The sequence below is a fragment of the Danio rerio genome, chromosome 20, assembly GCF_052040795.2.
Source record: "Danio rerio strain M-AB ecotype USA chromosome 20, GRCz13ab, whole genome shotgun sequence".
Taxonomy (NCBI): Eukaryota; Metazoa; Chordata; class Actinopteri; order Cypriniformes; family Danionidae; genus Danio; species Danio rerio.
Window position 1 is genome coordinate 42,108,612 of NC_141040.1, and position 16,345 is coordinate 42,124,956.

The window sequence follows — 16,345 nt, forward strand, 5'->3', positions numbered from 1 at the left end:
TCAGATGTGGACAACCATAAATTGACATGTTCAATAAACTCATTTTTTGAAATCATTTTTGCCTTGTACCATATATCATGTTTCTCGATTTCATTATCAGGCAACAAAGTCAACAAAGATTCATGTGCTTCTTGAGCCTCCAAAAATAACCCTTTGAATATTTTCATATTCTCTGTTATTTTGCATCAACCTTTTAATAGTTTCTATTATTTTGTCTGCTTTGTTCAACTTTGCTTTCCTAATTGCTTGCAATGATTGCAGTTTTTCCAATAAGGCCTTTGCGGTAAGTTTAACTGGCCTTTTTTGCCTTTCAGGCTCACTATCATCATAAAGCTGTTGTTTTGACCCAGCAGATTCTTCCTCATTTAAACACTGTTCCTCCATATTACCACAATTTCAGAACAACCATACAGTACAAAACATTGTCCAACCCTTTGGCAACCAATGCATTGGATTTACGCTTGTTTTGTGTGCACACATAATAAATGGCCATTAAGTTCAGTTATTGTTGCAACAATGTACCTTTAAATCCTGTGTTGAATCACCATCCAATGCGAATCCAACAGGAACAACGAACGAAGTCCAACGCAACTAGAACAGGAACAGCAAACGAAGTCCAATGCAACTCTATCAGGAACAGCAAACGAGATCCACAGCTATCGGTCCCAAGTATAAATGTGTTCAAGAGCTGTCACTGACGTGAATTTATACTCACAGATCATTGGAAGCAGAGGTTTTTGACTTAATATAACAGCCTTCCATTGCTGTTATCGCCAGAAATGGGGGTGAGCACGTATTTCACGCGTGCAATCAGAGTCCATGCATGCTAAAGTTGTTTTTAAGCAGAATGTCTTTATTTGTGCAGGTGAATTAAACAAAGCCTCTATCTTTGCTTCTCCTTTCTTCTTTATCATGTCAATATAACATTCACTCCATGTATACACAGCACATATCTAAACACTGCTGTTTTCTGGCTAGCAAACAAGTTACTCTGTAGCACGGTCAAAAACCGTGTGCTTTCCCATACCTGACGCTCTTCCTCGCTTACACAGGCACCTCAGTTATAGTTTTCAGTTAGTGACACCTAGTGGACAACATAAATCACTACAACACAAAAAATGGCTCCTACAAGGGGTATGTTGCTTCACATGAACATTTATTTCGACTTCCTGCCCAACTTAACAAGGGGGCAGAGCCAAGTGCTCTCCCGCTCTGTGTATGGCAACACACAGGCAGACAGAGAGAAGCAACATGAATAAGAGGACCAGCATTCAGTCGTACATGTACGACCCAGACTCATACAAAGACCAAGCAGAGACTACTGTTGAGGAATCAGTATTCCTAATGTGCCAGAATGTGTCAGAGTGGTAGTTACAAAATCATTTGTGTTTTTGTATAGTTTTACAGCCGCTATGTAATGATGCATGTGTCATCCATATGGGGACGCAGCGATTAACCGGTTTCACTATTAACCATGCTTTAATTTGTCACGGTTAATTAATCGTAAAGGCTTCTTAACACCCTGTTTCTGCAAGGAACAAAACTACAACAACTAAACAAAGTTATGGCAACTGTGTGCTGTTTTCCAAGCTTGTACACCGAGACTAATAACCAGGCACACTGGATTAACTGAGGCTATAACTAAGGCAAGTTCATTATTTCCTATGGAGGTACTTGCACACGAGGCAACGCGCTCACACTTTACAGCCTCACCTAGTTTAGATGACTGAAGTTGATGACTGAAGTTTAAGGAAGACGCAATGAAAGTACACATGTTTGCAAACCCACCTAAAGTTACAAACAATGGCAACGATGAGAGCGATCATGAGGTGAATGTTGATCCGCCAGCCGAGATCAATCAAGTTTGAGTGTTGAAAGACTCGGTGGATCAGCTGTTTTTAATGGCCTGATTCTCAATACGTTGCATTCACTGAGTGTTCAGAGCAAATAGCCGCTAAATGTAAAATCTCTGTTGCTCATTCGCAGGAAGACAATAAAGGCTCTTGTGTTGAGCCCAATGAGCCTTACTTCCAAAAATAGAGTAAGGGTGTTTATAGCAGCCCAATATGACTGTCTATACTCTGTACCTACAAACATTTCTGTCCAAGCAGCTTGAATCGTAGCTTTTTCACCATAGCTGACCTTTAAATAAGATTGTGACACCTTTATAAAACATTTAGCCTTTTTTGGTAAATCCCAAACACAAATGAACAGAAATCAAATAACACATTATCTAAATGGCAAACTTTTTATTTTCATTATACAAATAGTCTCAGTAAAAAACAAATAGCATACTCATTAAGCTAAAATGGGCTATTTTGTTTTAAATAAATAAAACAAAATGTATATATTTTTATTTATTGAAAACATATTAAACATTTTTTTCTATTAATATAATTTGAGCTGACTTAAGCTACACAAATTGTACATAATTGAAATGCTCTGACTGTTCTTTTGCCAGATTTTCTTTGATAATGGCATAATGGCAGCTGAAAGGCCTTTATACCTGTTACTTTTATAGCTTAATTTGACGGATTTTACAGAGGCATCAACTAACTCCTAACAGTCAGCTGGTACCGGCATCTGTTGTCCTTTTTGAGATTTCTCTGTGACTTGACACTTGTGGGGCAGTTGAGCTTAATAGATGGCTGGATGACAGCGAGACGAGATCTCAGATTTGCCGCATGTCACAAGAAGCTTTCTGCTGCAAATTTTGCATATTGATTTATTTAAGTTGCCTTTTTGTTATTTTTCAAACCAAAAAGCTGCCAGACTGGTGACATAATTTTCTGTTTTAGGACAAGATCATCTGCAATTGCTTCAGTCTTAAAACACGATATGCAGACTAAAAAATCTGACTCTTGTGTTCATTTATTTGAACTGTCATCGACCTGGCCAACGTTAAGTTACATCACTGTTTTTACATTTAAATCCTAATCTAATAATGACAAACTATACATCGTTGGAAAGGTCTTCTGAATGCATATTTACCACAGTTTTTAATTGATTTTTTTGTTACATATATAAGAGTTTTAAATTAAAACTCTTACTGTCACTCTACAAAATTTGGGACTGTTTATTTTGGTTACCCTTTTAAACCATAATATTGTAGTAAGAAATCATAATGAAATATAGGTCATTTGAAAACTTAAAATTACTAGTTTATATCTAGTGATATTCTGATAGATATTACTGAGCAACAGTTACTTTGTAATTTAAAACAAGGATACTCATCAGAGTCGTAAAGAATTACTTTGCTACAGCAATCCACATGTAAAATTTGCTTTAATATTTTTAGAGGCTAAATCAAATCAAACACCACCAAACTGCCCATACTACTTTAGAATTGTGAGCCTACTTTACAAATGTTGTGAAAAGTATGACAAAATACATTTCATGTACAGTATATTTCTCAAAATATAATGGGGGCACCTTTCTATGGTCATCAGTGGAAACTGTATGTCATGGTTTTAATGTTTGGTACTGTGGCCAAACAAAATGTCACTGAAAGCTAATGTTTCAACTTCAAATTTGGAATATAATTTGTTCTGATTCTTAGCTCTGGTTTTTATGTCTATTTTATGCTGAAACATGTTTTATGTATTATAAAAAAATAAAACACTTGTTTCATTATTTTTTATAAACATAAAGGCACATAAAAATTTTTTATGTCACATTTTGTGTCTTTTTTAAAATTGAGACCAAGCCTAAATATAAACACCAAAGCATTGAAGATTGGCAGTCATCTAGGTTAAACATGTCTTTTCATTAAGGGGTTAAGGGGTTAATATTAAGTGCAAAATGATGAAGTGCAAAAAAGAAAGGCATAGCATTGAAAAACATGATCACGGTGGTGGCTGCAGTTTATGCGGTTGCTTTTATTCTTCTGCACGTTGACATTTTCAATTATTCCACTCTATTAAGTATATTATAACAGCCTTATTAAGTTCTTTTTAAGTATTTGATGTGACATCTTAAAGTTACATAATATACTAGAAAAAAATGCAAGCCCTTTCACAACTGTCAAAGAAGTGTGTTTGTGTTAATAAACAAACGAAAGATACCACAGCAACACCCCTGCTGTTTTGTTTAATTGCATGTTGTTTTATAGCATTGGTATTGTGTTCCAAAAAGGACTCTATCATTGTGTCTTACTTAATGCTGTAATTATTCAGTCAATCTAATGCACTGAATGAACCGCAAAGGCTATAAAATGATCCCAACTTTAAGGTCTCACACCCGTGAACCTCCTGCCTCCCGATCGGAGCTATTTTTGCTGCGTTTCATAGCACCTTCCTGTCACATGACCTGAGATGTTAATTACTGCACCCCACACATACGCTCACGAGCCAGGCAGCTGCTGAAACACACCACCCATTTAACGTCAGCATCACCCTCAATTACACAGATGAAGTGCTCAGCACACACATCTCTTGGCAGACCAGTTTGTTAATTCACTTACAGTGGGAAGAATTATGAAGTTACTAATGAAGTCAAACTGAATCTGCTCTCCAACCCCCCACAGTTCTGCTTTTTATGATTATTATGGGGTTTTGTCACTGTGATGAAGTTTTCCAGAGCATGTGACAGCGCCTGAAGCACTCGAAGGAAACTTACACAAACAGAAGAACAACACCTCCTTTACAAATACACTTCTTAAAGGGACAGTTCTGTCAATAATTGATGTTCTATCATTACAGTATTTACTTTACACTTATGTGGTTTCAAACATGCTTGCTGTGAGTTCTTGTTCCATAAGTTGTTTAAACATATTTTTATTAGATTTTTAAATACAGTGCTCAGCATAAATGAGTACACCCCCCACAAATCTCTCATTTAAATGAATATTTTCTATATGATGCTCTACAATATTCTATTTGTGCAGATGTATTAGTTTATTCAGTACTGAAGCCAAATCTGGAGCTAATCTAACAAAATAACTTCCGATAACGGTTCAAAAATGAGTAGCCCAAATTTATATATTAAATCAAATTTTCAGAAATAGCAAAAATTAGGAGAAACAAAAATATATATACAGTATTGTTGAAATGTTGTAGTTTGCTATTTTTAACATTTAAATTTATTATATTTCCATTTCTAAAGATGTTCTGTAACAAAAATATTAATTTAATAAATATATCTGTTTAATAAATCTGTTTTGTTTAAATTGACCAATAGGGTGTACTTATATACAGGTATGCTGAGCACTGTATATTTACATTTACCATTGTAAAATCTTTGTATTTATACTTTGTAAAGCTTCTTTAAAGGTGCTAATGTATTATTATCATTAATATAAGATACAAAGGTTGGCATTTTTTGAACAAACTTTGATTTAAACTTAACTTTGTTTAGCTTTTTAAGCTAACAGAGGCTAGAAAGCTCAAAAAAGGATTCAAGTAAATGATTTTATGTTCAAATCTTTTATTGCGAAAAAACAAAAATATTACAATACAAATTGTTACATAGTGTTATCTTTTGTTGTTGTGGTTTTTAACAAAAGGGAAGAAAATAGGAAATTTGAAAAATGAAAGGGAAAATTAATTAATTAATTAATTAATTAATTAGTGAATATATTAATTAATAAATAAAGGAAATAGAAAAATGGAAACGGGTGCAAAAAAAATGGAAAAATGGAAACCAACTGAATGCAGTCATTCAACAACTACAATCAAATAATCAGATATGTTGTTAATGTTGAAAGTATGTATAATTAAACAGTATAAGACAATAGTAGTAAAAAACAAATAAATAAAATGACTAATATAATAAATAAATGAAAAGGAAGGAGAGTGCATCTATTAGATGGAAGGCAAAATGTTAAGAGACTTGAAGTGAATCATAAAACATTGACACTTTTTAAAGAATTAGTTTTCCCAGAGCATCTAACTTTTTCCTACTTCAGAAGTAAATGATTTTTTAAAAATCAGAAACGGGATCCACACGGCTTGCAGTCTGTAATATGAAGTCTACTGAAAATACTCTAAAAATGATTTCAGCAAAATTGTTGCAAACAATTTATATGGGTTGAATTTAAACAAACAAATTAAGTTTATTAATATTCAAATAAAGTAAATAAATAATTTGTTTACAACCACGTAACTTTGAAAAAATTGGCAAATACAAGGAATCATCTTTAAATAATTTTTTTGTGTGTGGAACATTTTGATACATTTTGTAAGTCTGCACATTTATGAGTGTGCTCAGTTTAGTTTTTTGGGGAAGGGTATAACAGCATATGGCTTCACAACAACATGAGGAAGAACAAAACAATGATCATGCACACACTGTTAATTTTAGAATTGACAACCGCATTTAAATACAAGAGTGAAGTAAATCCCCTAAATTAAGCCTCAATGTGTGTACAGAGCACAGCTCACTCCTATAATTGTGACAACTGACTAATTGAGCAACATTCAGGCGTCTTTCACATATGCTATCCACTGTATTTTTAACCGGTTTAACGTTACAACATCACACCCTTGTCATGTTCTCCAGTTAAACCACGGGCAACAGAGGAGTCATGTTTTGTTTACGCTTAGAGGGCTGTTTCACAGATCGCAGTCTTAAAGCGTTGCCATGTTCACTTATTAAAAGCTTCTTTGAACTTAAGTTCGGATGGTTGAATGTAAGACAGGGACATATTTAACCATTTAAAAATTGTAAAAAGTATTTAATTTTTTAAATCAGAATATCACAATTGAATGTTTCAAAGTGAATAAATTAATTGTTAGTTTAGGTCAAATGACAACATTATGGTTTCTAACTTGCATTTACACAACTGTACATCTATTTTCAGCACTTTCTTAAGCACCAAACCAGCATATTATAATGATATCTGTTTTTGTCCTTATGATGCAAAAGAAGCAGCCTTTAGTAAAGTCTTAAGATTTGAAAATTGTTATTTTAACTGTAATAATTCTAATAATAATTTAACTTTATTGTGGTCAAGTAAATGATAGGAATTTCAACTTTCCCCCCCAAAAAAATAGTAGTAAAAAAACAATAACTTTTTATTTAAGGACATGAAACAGCCAGAAGATTAAATTGAAAGATGCATTTGAATTTTCAGACTTTACACATCAGATCTGTTGAGTGAACGGTTGAATTCCTCTGGGAAAGTGAAATTCAGCTTTGGTACAGCAGATCTGCTCCTGCCCTTTTCCTGCGTCTCCTCCCTGTCAGAGTGCATTATCTCCACTCAGGGCTATTTCTAACACACAGGATGTTTGCTTGTCTACAGACTCAGCCCCACCTCTTCTGTCTGCTCCTTTCAGTTCAACTCGCATATACACTTTCCTTGTCCACTTTGTACATCTTTGAGTTTGCAGTGTACAAAATTTTGTTCTTCATCTGTCAAAAAAGTAGTGCATTGGGGGGAAAAATGCATTAAAATGCCTTCGTGTCCAACAGTAGCGGTATACAGCCACATCGCACTGCTACAAGTGTGATATTGTGTTTATACAACAGTTCGACTACATTATTGTGCATATAAAAAATTAAATCAAACACGGAGAGTCTCAAAATGCTTTTAAATGAGAAATTACTTTTTTCCTACATTCATTCACATCTGCAGTGAAGCCAGAACAGCAGAAACCGTTGCCAGTTCACAAATGTCACTAGTATTTGAATGATTCTCCATCGTAATGTCTAAAGTGATGACAAAACAGGTGATTTTTCTGGCATTTTAGGATTATAAGCCTGAACGGCATGAAATGCCATCAGTCTACAGAGATTTCCCAGTATTTCTTCTGTTGCTATCGGGATATCACAATAATTAACCCTGAAAAAGCAACGCAATCACTACCAAATTACTGTTGTGTTTGCGATAAGGAACTTGCGGGAATTTCTTCTTTCTTTCTTTTTACTGCAGTAGCGAAAACAGAACTCGTTATAAACAGATGGACATCACCAGTTTAAAGACTTTAAGATGAGTTCCATCTCACACTACAATTACTATGGTGTAAATACAGCACTGCAACATACAAAAGAGAGAGATCGACTTAGAATATCACTACCAGTTTTATAATGATTTGATCAGCTGTAGTTTAAACTTACTCTGAATTTTTCCTCCTCGTAGGGCTTATTATGCGGTCTCTGTCGCCATATTTTGGATGAACAACGTCAACCGTCTTTGCTCAAAGATGCACTGTCTGTCAGAAACTATAAATATTTTAAAATAAGCACTATCCTTCTAAATAAATTGCATAGTTACCGTTTAAACAACTGCATTCTCGACTAAAAAAGCCTCAAAAGCACAATTATGTTGCCCAACAGCAGCAATATTTGTCAAACTGTAGTGTGTCCTCTGCTTGTTGCTGTATGTGGGTGGAGTAATACACAAGGGTAAAGAGGCAGTATCAGTGTTGTTACTAGCAGAATATCGCACTGCTATCAGCCAATCAGATTAAAAAAACCAGGCAGAACTGTTGTGTGTATATATATATATATTATTATTATTATTATTTATATTATTATTCATTTTGTCTATTTATTTATTTTATCATATTATATATTTATTTATTTCTATTTAAAATAAAGGCTCTTAGTTTGAACTTTTTATTCATTAAAGTATAGTTTTAAAAAGTATACATTCTACTAATAAATCTTCAACATTGATACTAGTTAAACATTTTCCATCATATATATTTTTTTAAATCAGCACATAATGATCTGTAAAGGAACATTGAAGACTGATAATAAAGCTGAAAATCTAACTTTTTTACATCTTAGGAAAAACATTAAACTTTAAAATATATTCGAACAGAACACCGTTATTTTAAACTGTAACAATATTTCTTGAACACCGGTCATAGCATGATATGTGTTTTCGGGTAGAGTTATAACAGTTTTTTTTATTCTGACTAGCTATTCTGGTTGTGGTTTCTTATAATGACAGACCAAGTTGCTTCTGTTTTGTAAGTGATGTATTTTAATCCTTCATTCTCAGTCTATCATGAAGGAAAGTGATTGTAAAAGGCATAACTTTAGCATGAAAGTCTTGCTTTGGCACTCCTGTGTGACTGATCGCCTGGCACTGAAGGACCTGCTTCAAATAGCCAGCATCAGTCAGAAGAACATGAAGGCCTATTGATTTCTTCACAAGGGTAGCAGCATAAAAGTGAATGGTTAAAGAGAGTATGATAGAGCAACAACAGTTACAGCAATGCTGGAGGTCTGTGATGGAGCACTTTGTTCTTCAGCAACTCTGTGTTCTCAGCTGGACTGAAGGTTGAATGTAAATGTGAATATGACTGGAACACACCTGTGGGAAAAAACAAGAGAGATTCAGACTAATGGTAAATCGAAGCAGTGGTTAGTTCTGGTTTGTGGACCGTGTACGTGTTACTGAACTAAGTTGTCAATGCTGTCATTGTGTTTAAAGTCTGCATGAACCGGAAGCTGCAACCTTTTTTTTCGTAATGTGACAGTTTCTAGAGAAACAGAATAATAAATTAGAAAATAGTGTGTGTGGCTTGTTTTTCTACTGCAAGCTGACTGGATGTAGTATAGTAGGGTATTTAATTCAGTAAGATTGGGAAAAGGGTCTCAGGAGAGTTATTTCAACCTAACAGACACCACCTCCTTCTCATCATTTCTGTTTGTTGCCAAAACTGACAGTTGGAGGGACGTCGTCAATCATGTTAACCAGCTCAATACCTCAGACAGACCAGCAATAGGAGATAACAAAATCAAATGGTTAGGTGTGATTTCATTTGTACTTTACTTGGTGTGGCTGGGACACACCAAGACGCTTTGTTAGGTCGTTGGTCAGCAGCGGTTCATTCTGTTTGTTTGGTGTGTTTCACATGTTGCCCCTTGTTTGGTTAATGTCGGATCAAGTTGGTCCATTTCAGGATTTAGAATCGGTATTGGCCATCAGTATAGTTATAGGTGAATCAGGTAAACAAAATTAGCCATAGTATATGATTTTGTGTGTTAATGTGAGAGTGTATGGGTGTTTCCCAGTGCTGATTTGTGGCTGGAAGGGCATCGCCTGCATAAAACATATGCTAGAGTAATTGGCGGTTCATTCTGCCGTGGCAACCCCTGATAAATCGGTGACTAAGTTGAAAGATTGAGTGAGTGAGTGATTGAGTGAGTGATGGATTATTCGATTATCTGCAATCAAACAATATTATTAATTGTCTCGTAGAATTTTTCTTTACAGATCTTACACATTTGCTACTGTGGTGTTTTGAAACTAACATAACGATCTGTCTTTGCAGGCCAGCAGCACTGGACAGAAAGCCAGCAGAGCTCAGCACCCTCAGCGACGGCTACCAGATCCGCATCTGAGAGACTACAGCACTGATGTAACAGCTTTATCCTCCACACGTCCTCCCGCAGTCAGATCCACACATTATTTAATGCAAATTGTGAACTGTACAGTATATTTATCCTATTTTTAGTTCTGCTTCTGTGTAAAAGGGAAATTGGGTGCCCTTCTCAAATTTAAAAGTGATTCAAAAAAGGTTTTAAACAAGAAAAGACATTCGTTTTAAGCCATAAAATGTTGAAATAGTTCATAATTTAAGTAGAATTGAACCAAATTTCTTGCTGAAGAATATGTTTGTACCCTAATAATGCTCAAGTATTTTAGAAAGCTTAAAAGTGTGACTGACAAAAATATTCACGCAAATGTGGGGGAAAACTCTATTTTTGGACAGATCGTCACTAGCTGTGAGAGCTGGAGTGTGATTGGATTGTGTTTGGCAGAGAGATGTGAACCTCGGTGCCTCACTATTGGTAGTTTTGGAGACTGACTGTCAAGAAGCTATTTTGCCAGAGGCGTAAGGACACGAGGGACCAGAGCATCAGAGAATCCGCCATTCTGCCCACAAGAACTATGTTCAATCCACTTCCTTTTTGTTGATGTTACCTCCACACACCTGTAATATGGATGGAAAGAACATGTTTTATTGATCTTTATTGAAGGTTTGAGGCTAACATACATTGATAGGTTTTGTATGTTTTTTTCTTATACAATATCATGGTAGCGGTTGTAGATGAACTTTTTTTTATTTAAATGTTTTTATTATTTATCATTTTTCGCTATTGTTTTTAACGTTTTTTTAAGCCAGTACAGTATTTTGCGGTTCTGTGCATTTTCATTTTACTTTTCTTTTGATGAAGAAACTCTCAGAGGTGTGAAGGTTGAAGTGCTGTCCACTGCAAATAATCCTGAAAGTTTCACACATTCATTTAAATTTTATATTTTCTAATTACTTTTTTATGCGGCAGTCAGGAACCACATTGTTAATGACTATAAATCAGAGGGTTTTTACAAAGCCCCTAAAGCAGGGCTGCCCAAACTCGGCCTTGGAGGGCTGGTGTCTTGCAGACTTTAGCTTTAACTTTCCTCAAGACACCTGCATGGATGTTTCTAGAAAGCCTAGTAAAAGATTGATTTGCTAGCTCAGGTGTGTCTGATTGGGGTTGGAACTAAACTTTGCAGTACACCGACCCTCCAGGATTGAGTTTGGGCACCCCTGCCCTAAAGGGACATGGTGATAGGAAAAAATATACTTCAGTGTTTTTGTGTTAGCTTGCAAAACTCTGAGTGAATGCAAATTTGGAGGGGGAACAATTTTTAAGTGTATTTGCTAGTAAATGTGGAACCCTGTACTTTTGTCAAGTTTTGCAAGGAATTGCAAAGATATTAAAGTATCATCAGGGTGCGAATTACAGGGGGGTTTGACCCCCCTAATTAACACTTGATCCCCCCTGAAGGACATCAAAGCAAGATGTATAGGGTAGGGGATTAGCCCTTTAATAGTAATAAATAGCTTTCTCTGATCTCTGATTTATATCTTAAATATTAATAATTAAAAATGTATAATATGACTATACATTTGACACCCCATAATGATTCATACCTTTGGAAATGCATAATCGTGCTAATCAATGCTAGGAAAAATACGATTCAACAGTCTGAAATTGGCAGCTCGCAAGCACCAATAGACATCTTAAATATTCACAAAACATGCTTCTTGTAAAATAGATGTTTATATCTGCATGTAGCCTAAAAAATTTAAAATTTAGACATAATTTGTATAGTTTGACCGACAGTAACGTCTAAAATAGTCACGAAATATCCCTCAAAATGCTAAAAATGTGTACATTTTATCAATAAATGTGATATAATTTAAATACATTCGTAAATTTGATTTAGCGAAGCATGCATTACCAAACTACTAAAGAAAAAGTTGACCCCCTGATCGTCAATGTCTAATTCGCACCCTGAGTATCATGTTATATCGAATACTATAGTTCAATGCTTATTTTTACTGATTGCCAAGTTTTGGGAAATAAAACACTGAGACTGAACTCAATAGTTTTGCGTGGGAATGCAGTGTTTCTCAGGGGAATGAAACGCATTGAAATTTAATTTTTAGATTTTAAAGTGGGAGGAAAAGCTATATTTAAAACTTATTGTAGTGAAGGCAAAGCTTCACGAGGAAATAAAAGTAAAGACATACTAAAAAGAGGGTAAAATTGTAAATGCAAAGGATCTTGGAGGAATTACCACAATATGAAACTTGAAAAGCTTCTTGGAAAACTGTGAAGCATTGAAATATAAATTCCTCACTTCATTTTTTTCTATCCTCATGTCCTCTTAATTCCAAAGTAAACTTCTGTTTTATGCATATGTGAGGGTCTGCTTACAGTGTGCTTGATGTGAATTTTGCCATTTGAGCAGTATGCACGATACTTTACACGCAACAGTATGATGAGAAATATGACAGCGCATTCACTGAGCACCAATATTCGCAAACATCATTAAATGAAGTCTACTTTCAAAGGTGCGTTTGACTACACCATTGCTAACATATGCATAGACTAATAGGATATCATCTCTTAATCAACAGCATATCACTTCAAACTTTCCCACCTCATGAGAATAAGCTATGCACGTGGAGCAGATCTGCGCTATGATCTGTTTTGCTCAACAACAGACCTATTTTTAAAATTGTAGCAGTGACATTGTTACTAAGTCTTTGTGGGTTGTGCGAGTGGTTCCTCTCTGAGCGTTGTTTATTGAGTGCTGTTGACTAAACTACCACATTAGAGCTCATTCTGCCTTGTTATTGGTACCAGCTTTCCTATTAGAAGCTATCGAACCACACAAGTGCCAGACCACTGAGTACGTCAAACTCATCCTTAAGGCTGAGGGTTTTATCTTAGTCACATGAAGATAAAAAAAAGGTCATGAGTTTCAGTGACATATCTAATGTTGAATTGTTCAGACTCTTTATGGGAGAGAAGGGGTCTGCTGCTTTTTTTTTTTTTTTTGGTATGTGAAGAACATCATATTGTTACAGATTTTTTTTTATCATTTATAACTTGCTGTTTGGAAACTTATTGTGTGAAATTGAGTGGAAAAAGTAAAAAGCAGTAGTAAAAGCATTCAAGTTTCTGGTTTTAAAGAAATGCAGTGATCTCCCCTTAAAGGTGCTAAGATGAGACATTTTACCCATATTGTGAAAGTCAATATTTTAGCTTTTGTATGATTAAAGAGCACATTAATCTGGCTTCTGTAGCACAGTGATGGAACTGCAACAAGTTTAATATTACACATCACCAATATATATTCATAGGTGATGTAGGTAATCCGATTATAGATGCTTTTGTGGAATGTTTGTTTCCATGTCTGAAAATACAATCAGTTTGAATGACAAAATAGTTTAATCCAATTTTATGGGAAATGTTTTTCTCAGTAAGAATGTTAAAAATGTGACTTTATGAAGATCTCACTACTTCAAGCCTATCCTGAGTTTCCTGTGTATTTAAATGTATCACAAAAATAAGGACTTTATAAAATAAGTGACCCTCAACATATTTTCCTAAGCCTTGCAACATAAATCCTCTTTTCTGTCTGAAATTTGTGTTTCTGGGTCACTTCCATTTCCTCATAAGCAAACATTGAATTAATTTGTTCACCCTCAGTAGCATGTTTTAATAAAACAAGTTTTTTTTCTGTGATGGAACGTTTACTGTGTTTAATTACGCGCGCTTTCCGGGATACGCGATTCTGATTGGTTAGTCAAGTAAATAAAGAGCAAACGGCGCCATCTTGCGTGTAAATGATCCATTGCATTAATATCATTTTCAGTTGTCTTGTTCCTTGGATGACCGTTTTGCTTGCCGACTGGCGTTTTAGAGTACAGGTGAGGTTTTAAGCGTTTTACTCAAATCACTATTCACATATGTGTCAATGGACTGGGTGGTAAAGCTATGGAGTATTTTCCAATACTTTCCGAATAACTACATTTGTTGATTAGCAAAGAAATCTAGTTTTCAATGTCTCTTTTTGTGTGTCCTGCCATCATGACGTCGTGTTATCTTAAAAACAGCTTATTTGCTACAAAACCAGTATCCAAGCCAATTATTGCTTGCTACCTGAGCAATCACGTAACGTTAGAGATAATTTTATCACAAAATGGATGCAAATAAATGTCACGTGACAGGCCCATAGCCTGCCTGGTGAAAGGAGTGATTCTTTTTTTCTCAAAAAGTGAACTTTTTTGCATTTATTTGCCTAATTTTCTTTTAAATCGTTAGATCTAAATACTGAGTTTTAGTGATATTTTAAGCACCATTTATAGCTGGATTAGCTTGTTGAATGGCCATCATAACCACACTTGTTTGATGTACCAAACATTAAGGATTTAGAAGATAGAAATATGAATAAATACTTATTTTTAAGTTTATTACATCACATATCATTAGAAAAAAATCAGGAATCCATTAATATATAAATTTAAAAACTGCAGCCTATTGTCATTTATGCAAATAACAGGCTAGCATATTTAACTACTCAGTCAGAATTTATCAAATTGAATACATAGTAAAAGTGTAGAGCTTTGTGATTTTTTTTTTTTTTTGCCTCTCTTGAAAGAAAGTACATTTGCAGCCAAATGAGTATTCAAATTAATTAATATGGGCCGCTTTCGGTGCATTTTTTTATTGGTCATTTCTGTTTCAAGAATAATGTTGAAGAATTTTAGTAAAAGTTACTTGTTTACATTGGTCAAAACTGATTAGCTGAAGTCTCGATAGCCTACAGAGGATTCCACTTGGTCTAACACCTTTTCGATTGGTTATTTTTACAATTTATGATGGCAAAGCAGTCAAAATAGGACAAATGAGCTCAGGTATGGGACAAATTCCTGACCTTTGTCAGTGAGTGGTGGGTTTTTCGAACCACCTGAACCCCCCTAGTGTGAGCGTGAGCTACACTTACTAGGCTACCAATGGAAAGAAAACAAAGAATAGTATAGCCTATCTACTTCTAAAAGTGTAGTATTAAATTAAAATGGGCCCTATAAAAAGTGTATTAAAAATTCTTTACCAGCAAATAGCCATTGTGATAACTACCAAAAATTATTTCATTATTTTTTCATCCTTTAAGTTTGTTTACAGAATGTTAAATAAAAAAAAACACAACTTGGATTATTAGTATTATTATTTTTAACATAAAAAAAAACAAGTTACAACTTCAAACTAAAATAGAAGCATCTATGACTTTTTACTTAAACTGCACTAAGAGGAAATTGCGGCTTTAATGAGGACATTGTGCCCTAAAGTTTCGGATGTAGCCTATTTTTGTACTTCTAGTGTAAAATAGATTTCTAAAAGGAAATGAAAGTTACAATTTCAACTTATTTTTAATAATGCACAAAGGTTAAAGAGTTAGTCAGTTTGACTCACAACGTCATTTTTTTTAAAAATACATTTTGTCGCTTGTAATTTATAAACTTTGTAAGGTCCTGAATACTGTTGGCCGCTGTCTCTGTAAGGAGCTGTTCTTGCCAAAACAGAAGCTTTGAGATTAAACCAGGTGATGTAACATCAATGTTGCCCTAAATCTCAGAGTTACAGAACCCAGTCTGACTGAAGTGTTTCTGCACAGTGGGAATACGCCCGCTTTAATCTGCTTACAAAGACAGCGTCACACACAGGAATAGAGCCGCTGCGGATTTACAGAAAAATCCGTCATTTCTCATCTCCTCTCCCAAGATAAAAAGACTCCAAGAACACCCAGCATTGTCTCAGGTCGGTCAAAGCATGCTCTGCTGAAACGCGTCTTATCAGCTGAATTTTAATAATCCAGAAACAGAGCTGAATTCTTTAAAAAAAATTCACACAAAACCAAACCACTGCAGAAGTAACTCAAGGTGTCAGCAAGTTGAACTTCACTTTCTAATTATATTCAGAACTGCAATGGCTACCTGGTGTGCACAGTCATGCAAAGATAACTTGTGGGGAACAAATTTTTGTATATTTGATAAAGCATTAAAAAGTTCATAGTTCAGCTTTTTGTGTCTGCATAGTGGCAGAT

General features: G+C 34.9%; 1 protein-coding gene across 4 annotated transcripts in view; it reads left to right on the forward strand.

Annotated features, from left to right (window-relative positions):
- The window catches only part of vash2 (vasohibin 2), a 57,536-nt gene extending 43,550 nt beyond the window's left edge, over nt 1–13,986 (forward strand). For 3 of the 4 annotated variants that reach the window (XM_087297404.1, XM_087297406.1, XM_087297407.1), the window contains one exon: nt 10,230–13,986. In XM_087297404.1, the coding sequence (XP_087153530.1) occupies nt 10,230–10,299 (70 nt within the window). In that variant the 3' untranslated portion in view covers nt 10,300–13,986. The remainder of the gene's footprint in view (nt 1–10,229) is intronic. The other variant, XM_087297405.1, reaches the window with a different exon arrangement.
- The last annotated feature ends 2,359 nt before the right edge of the window (nt 13,987–16,345 follow it).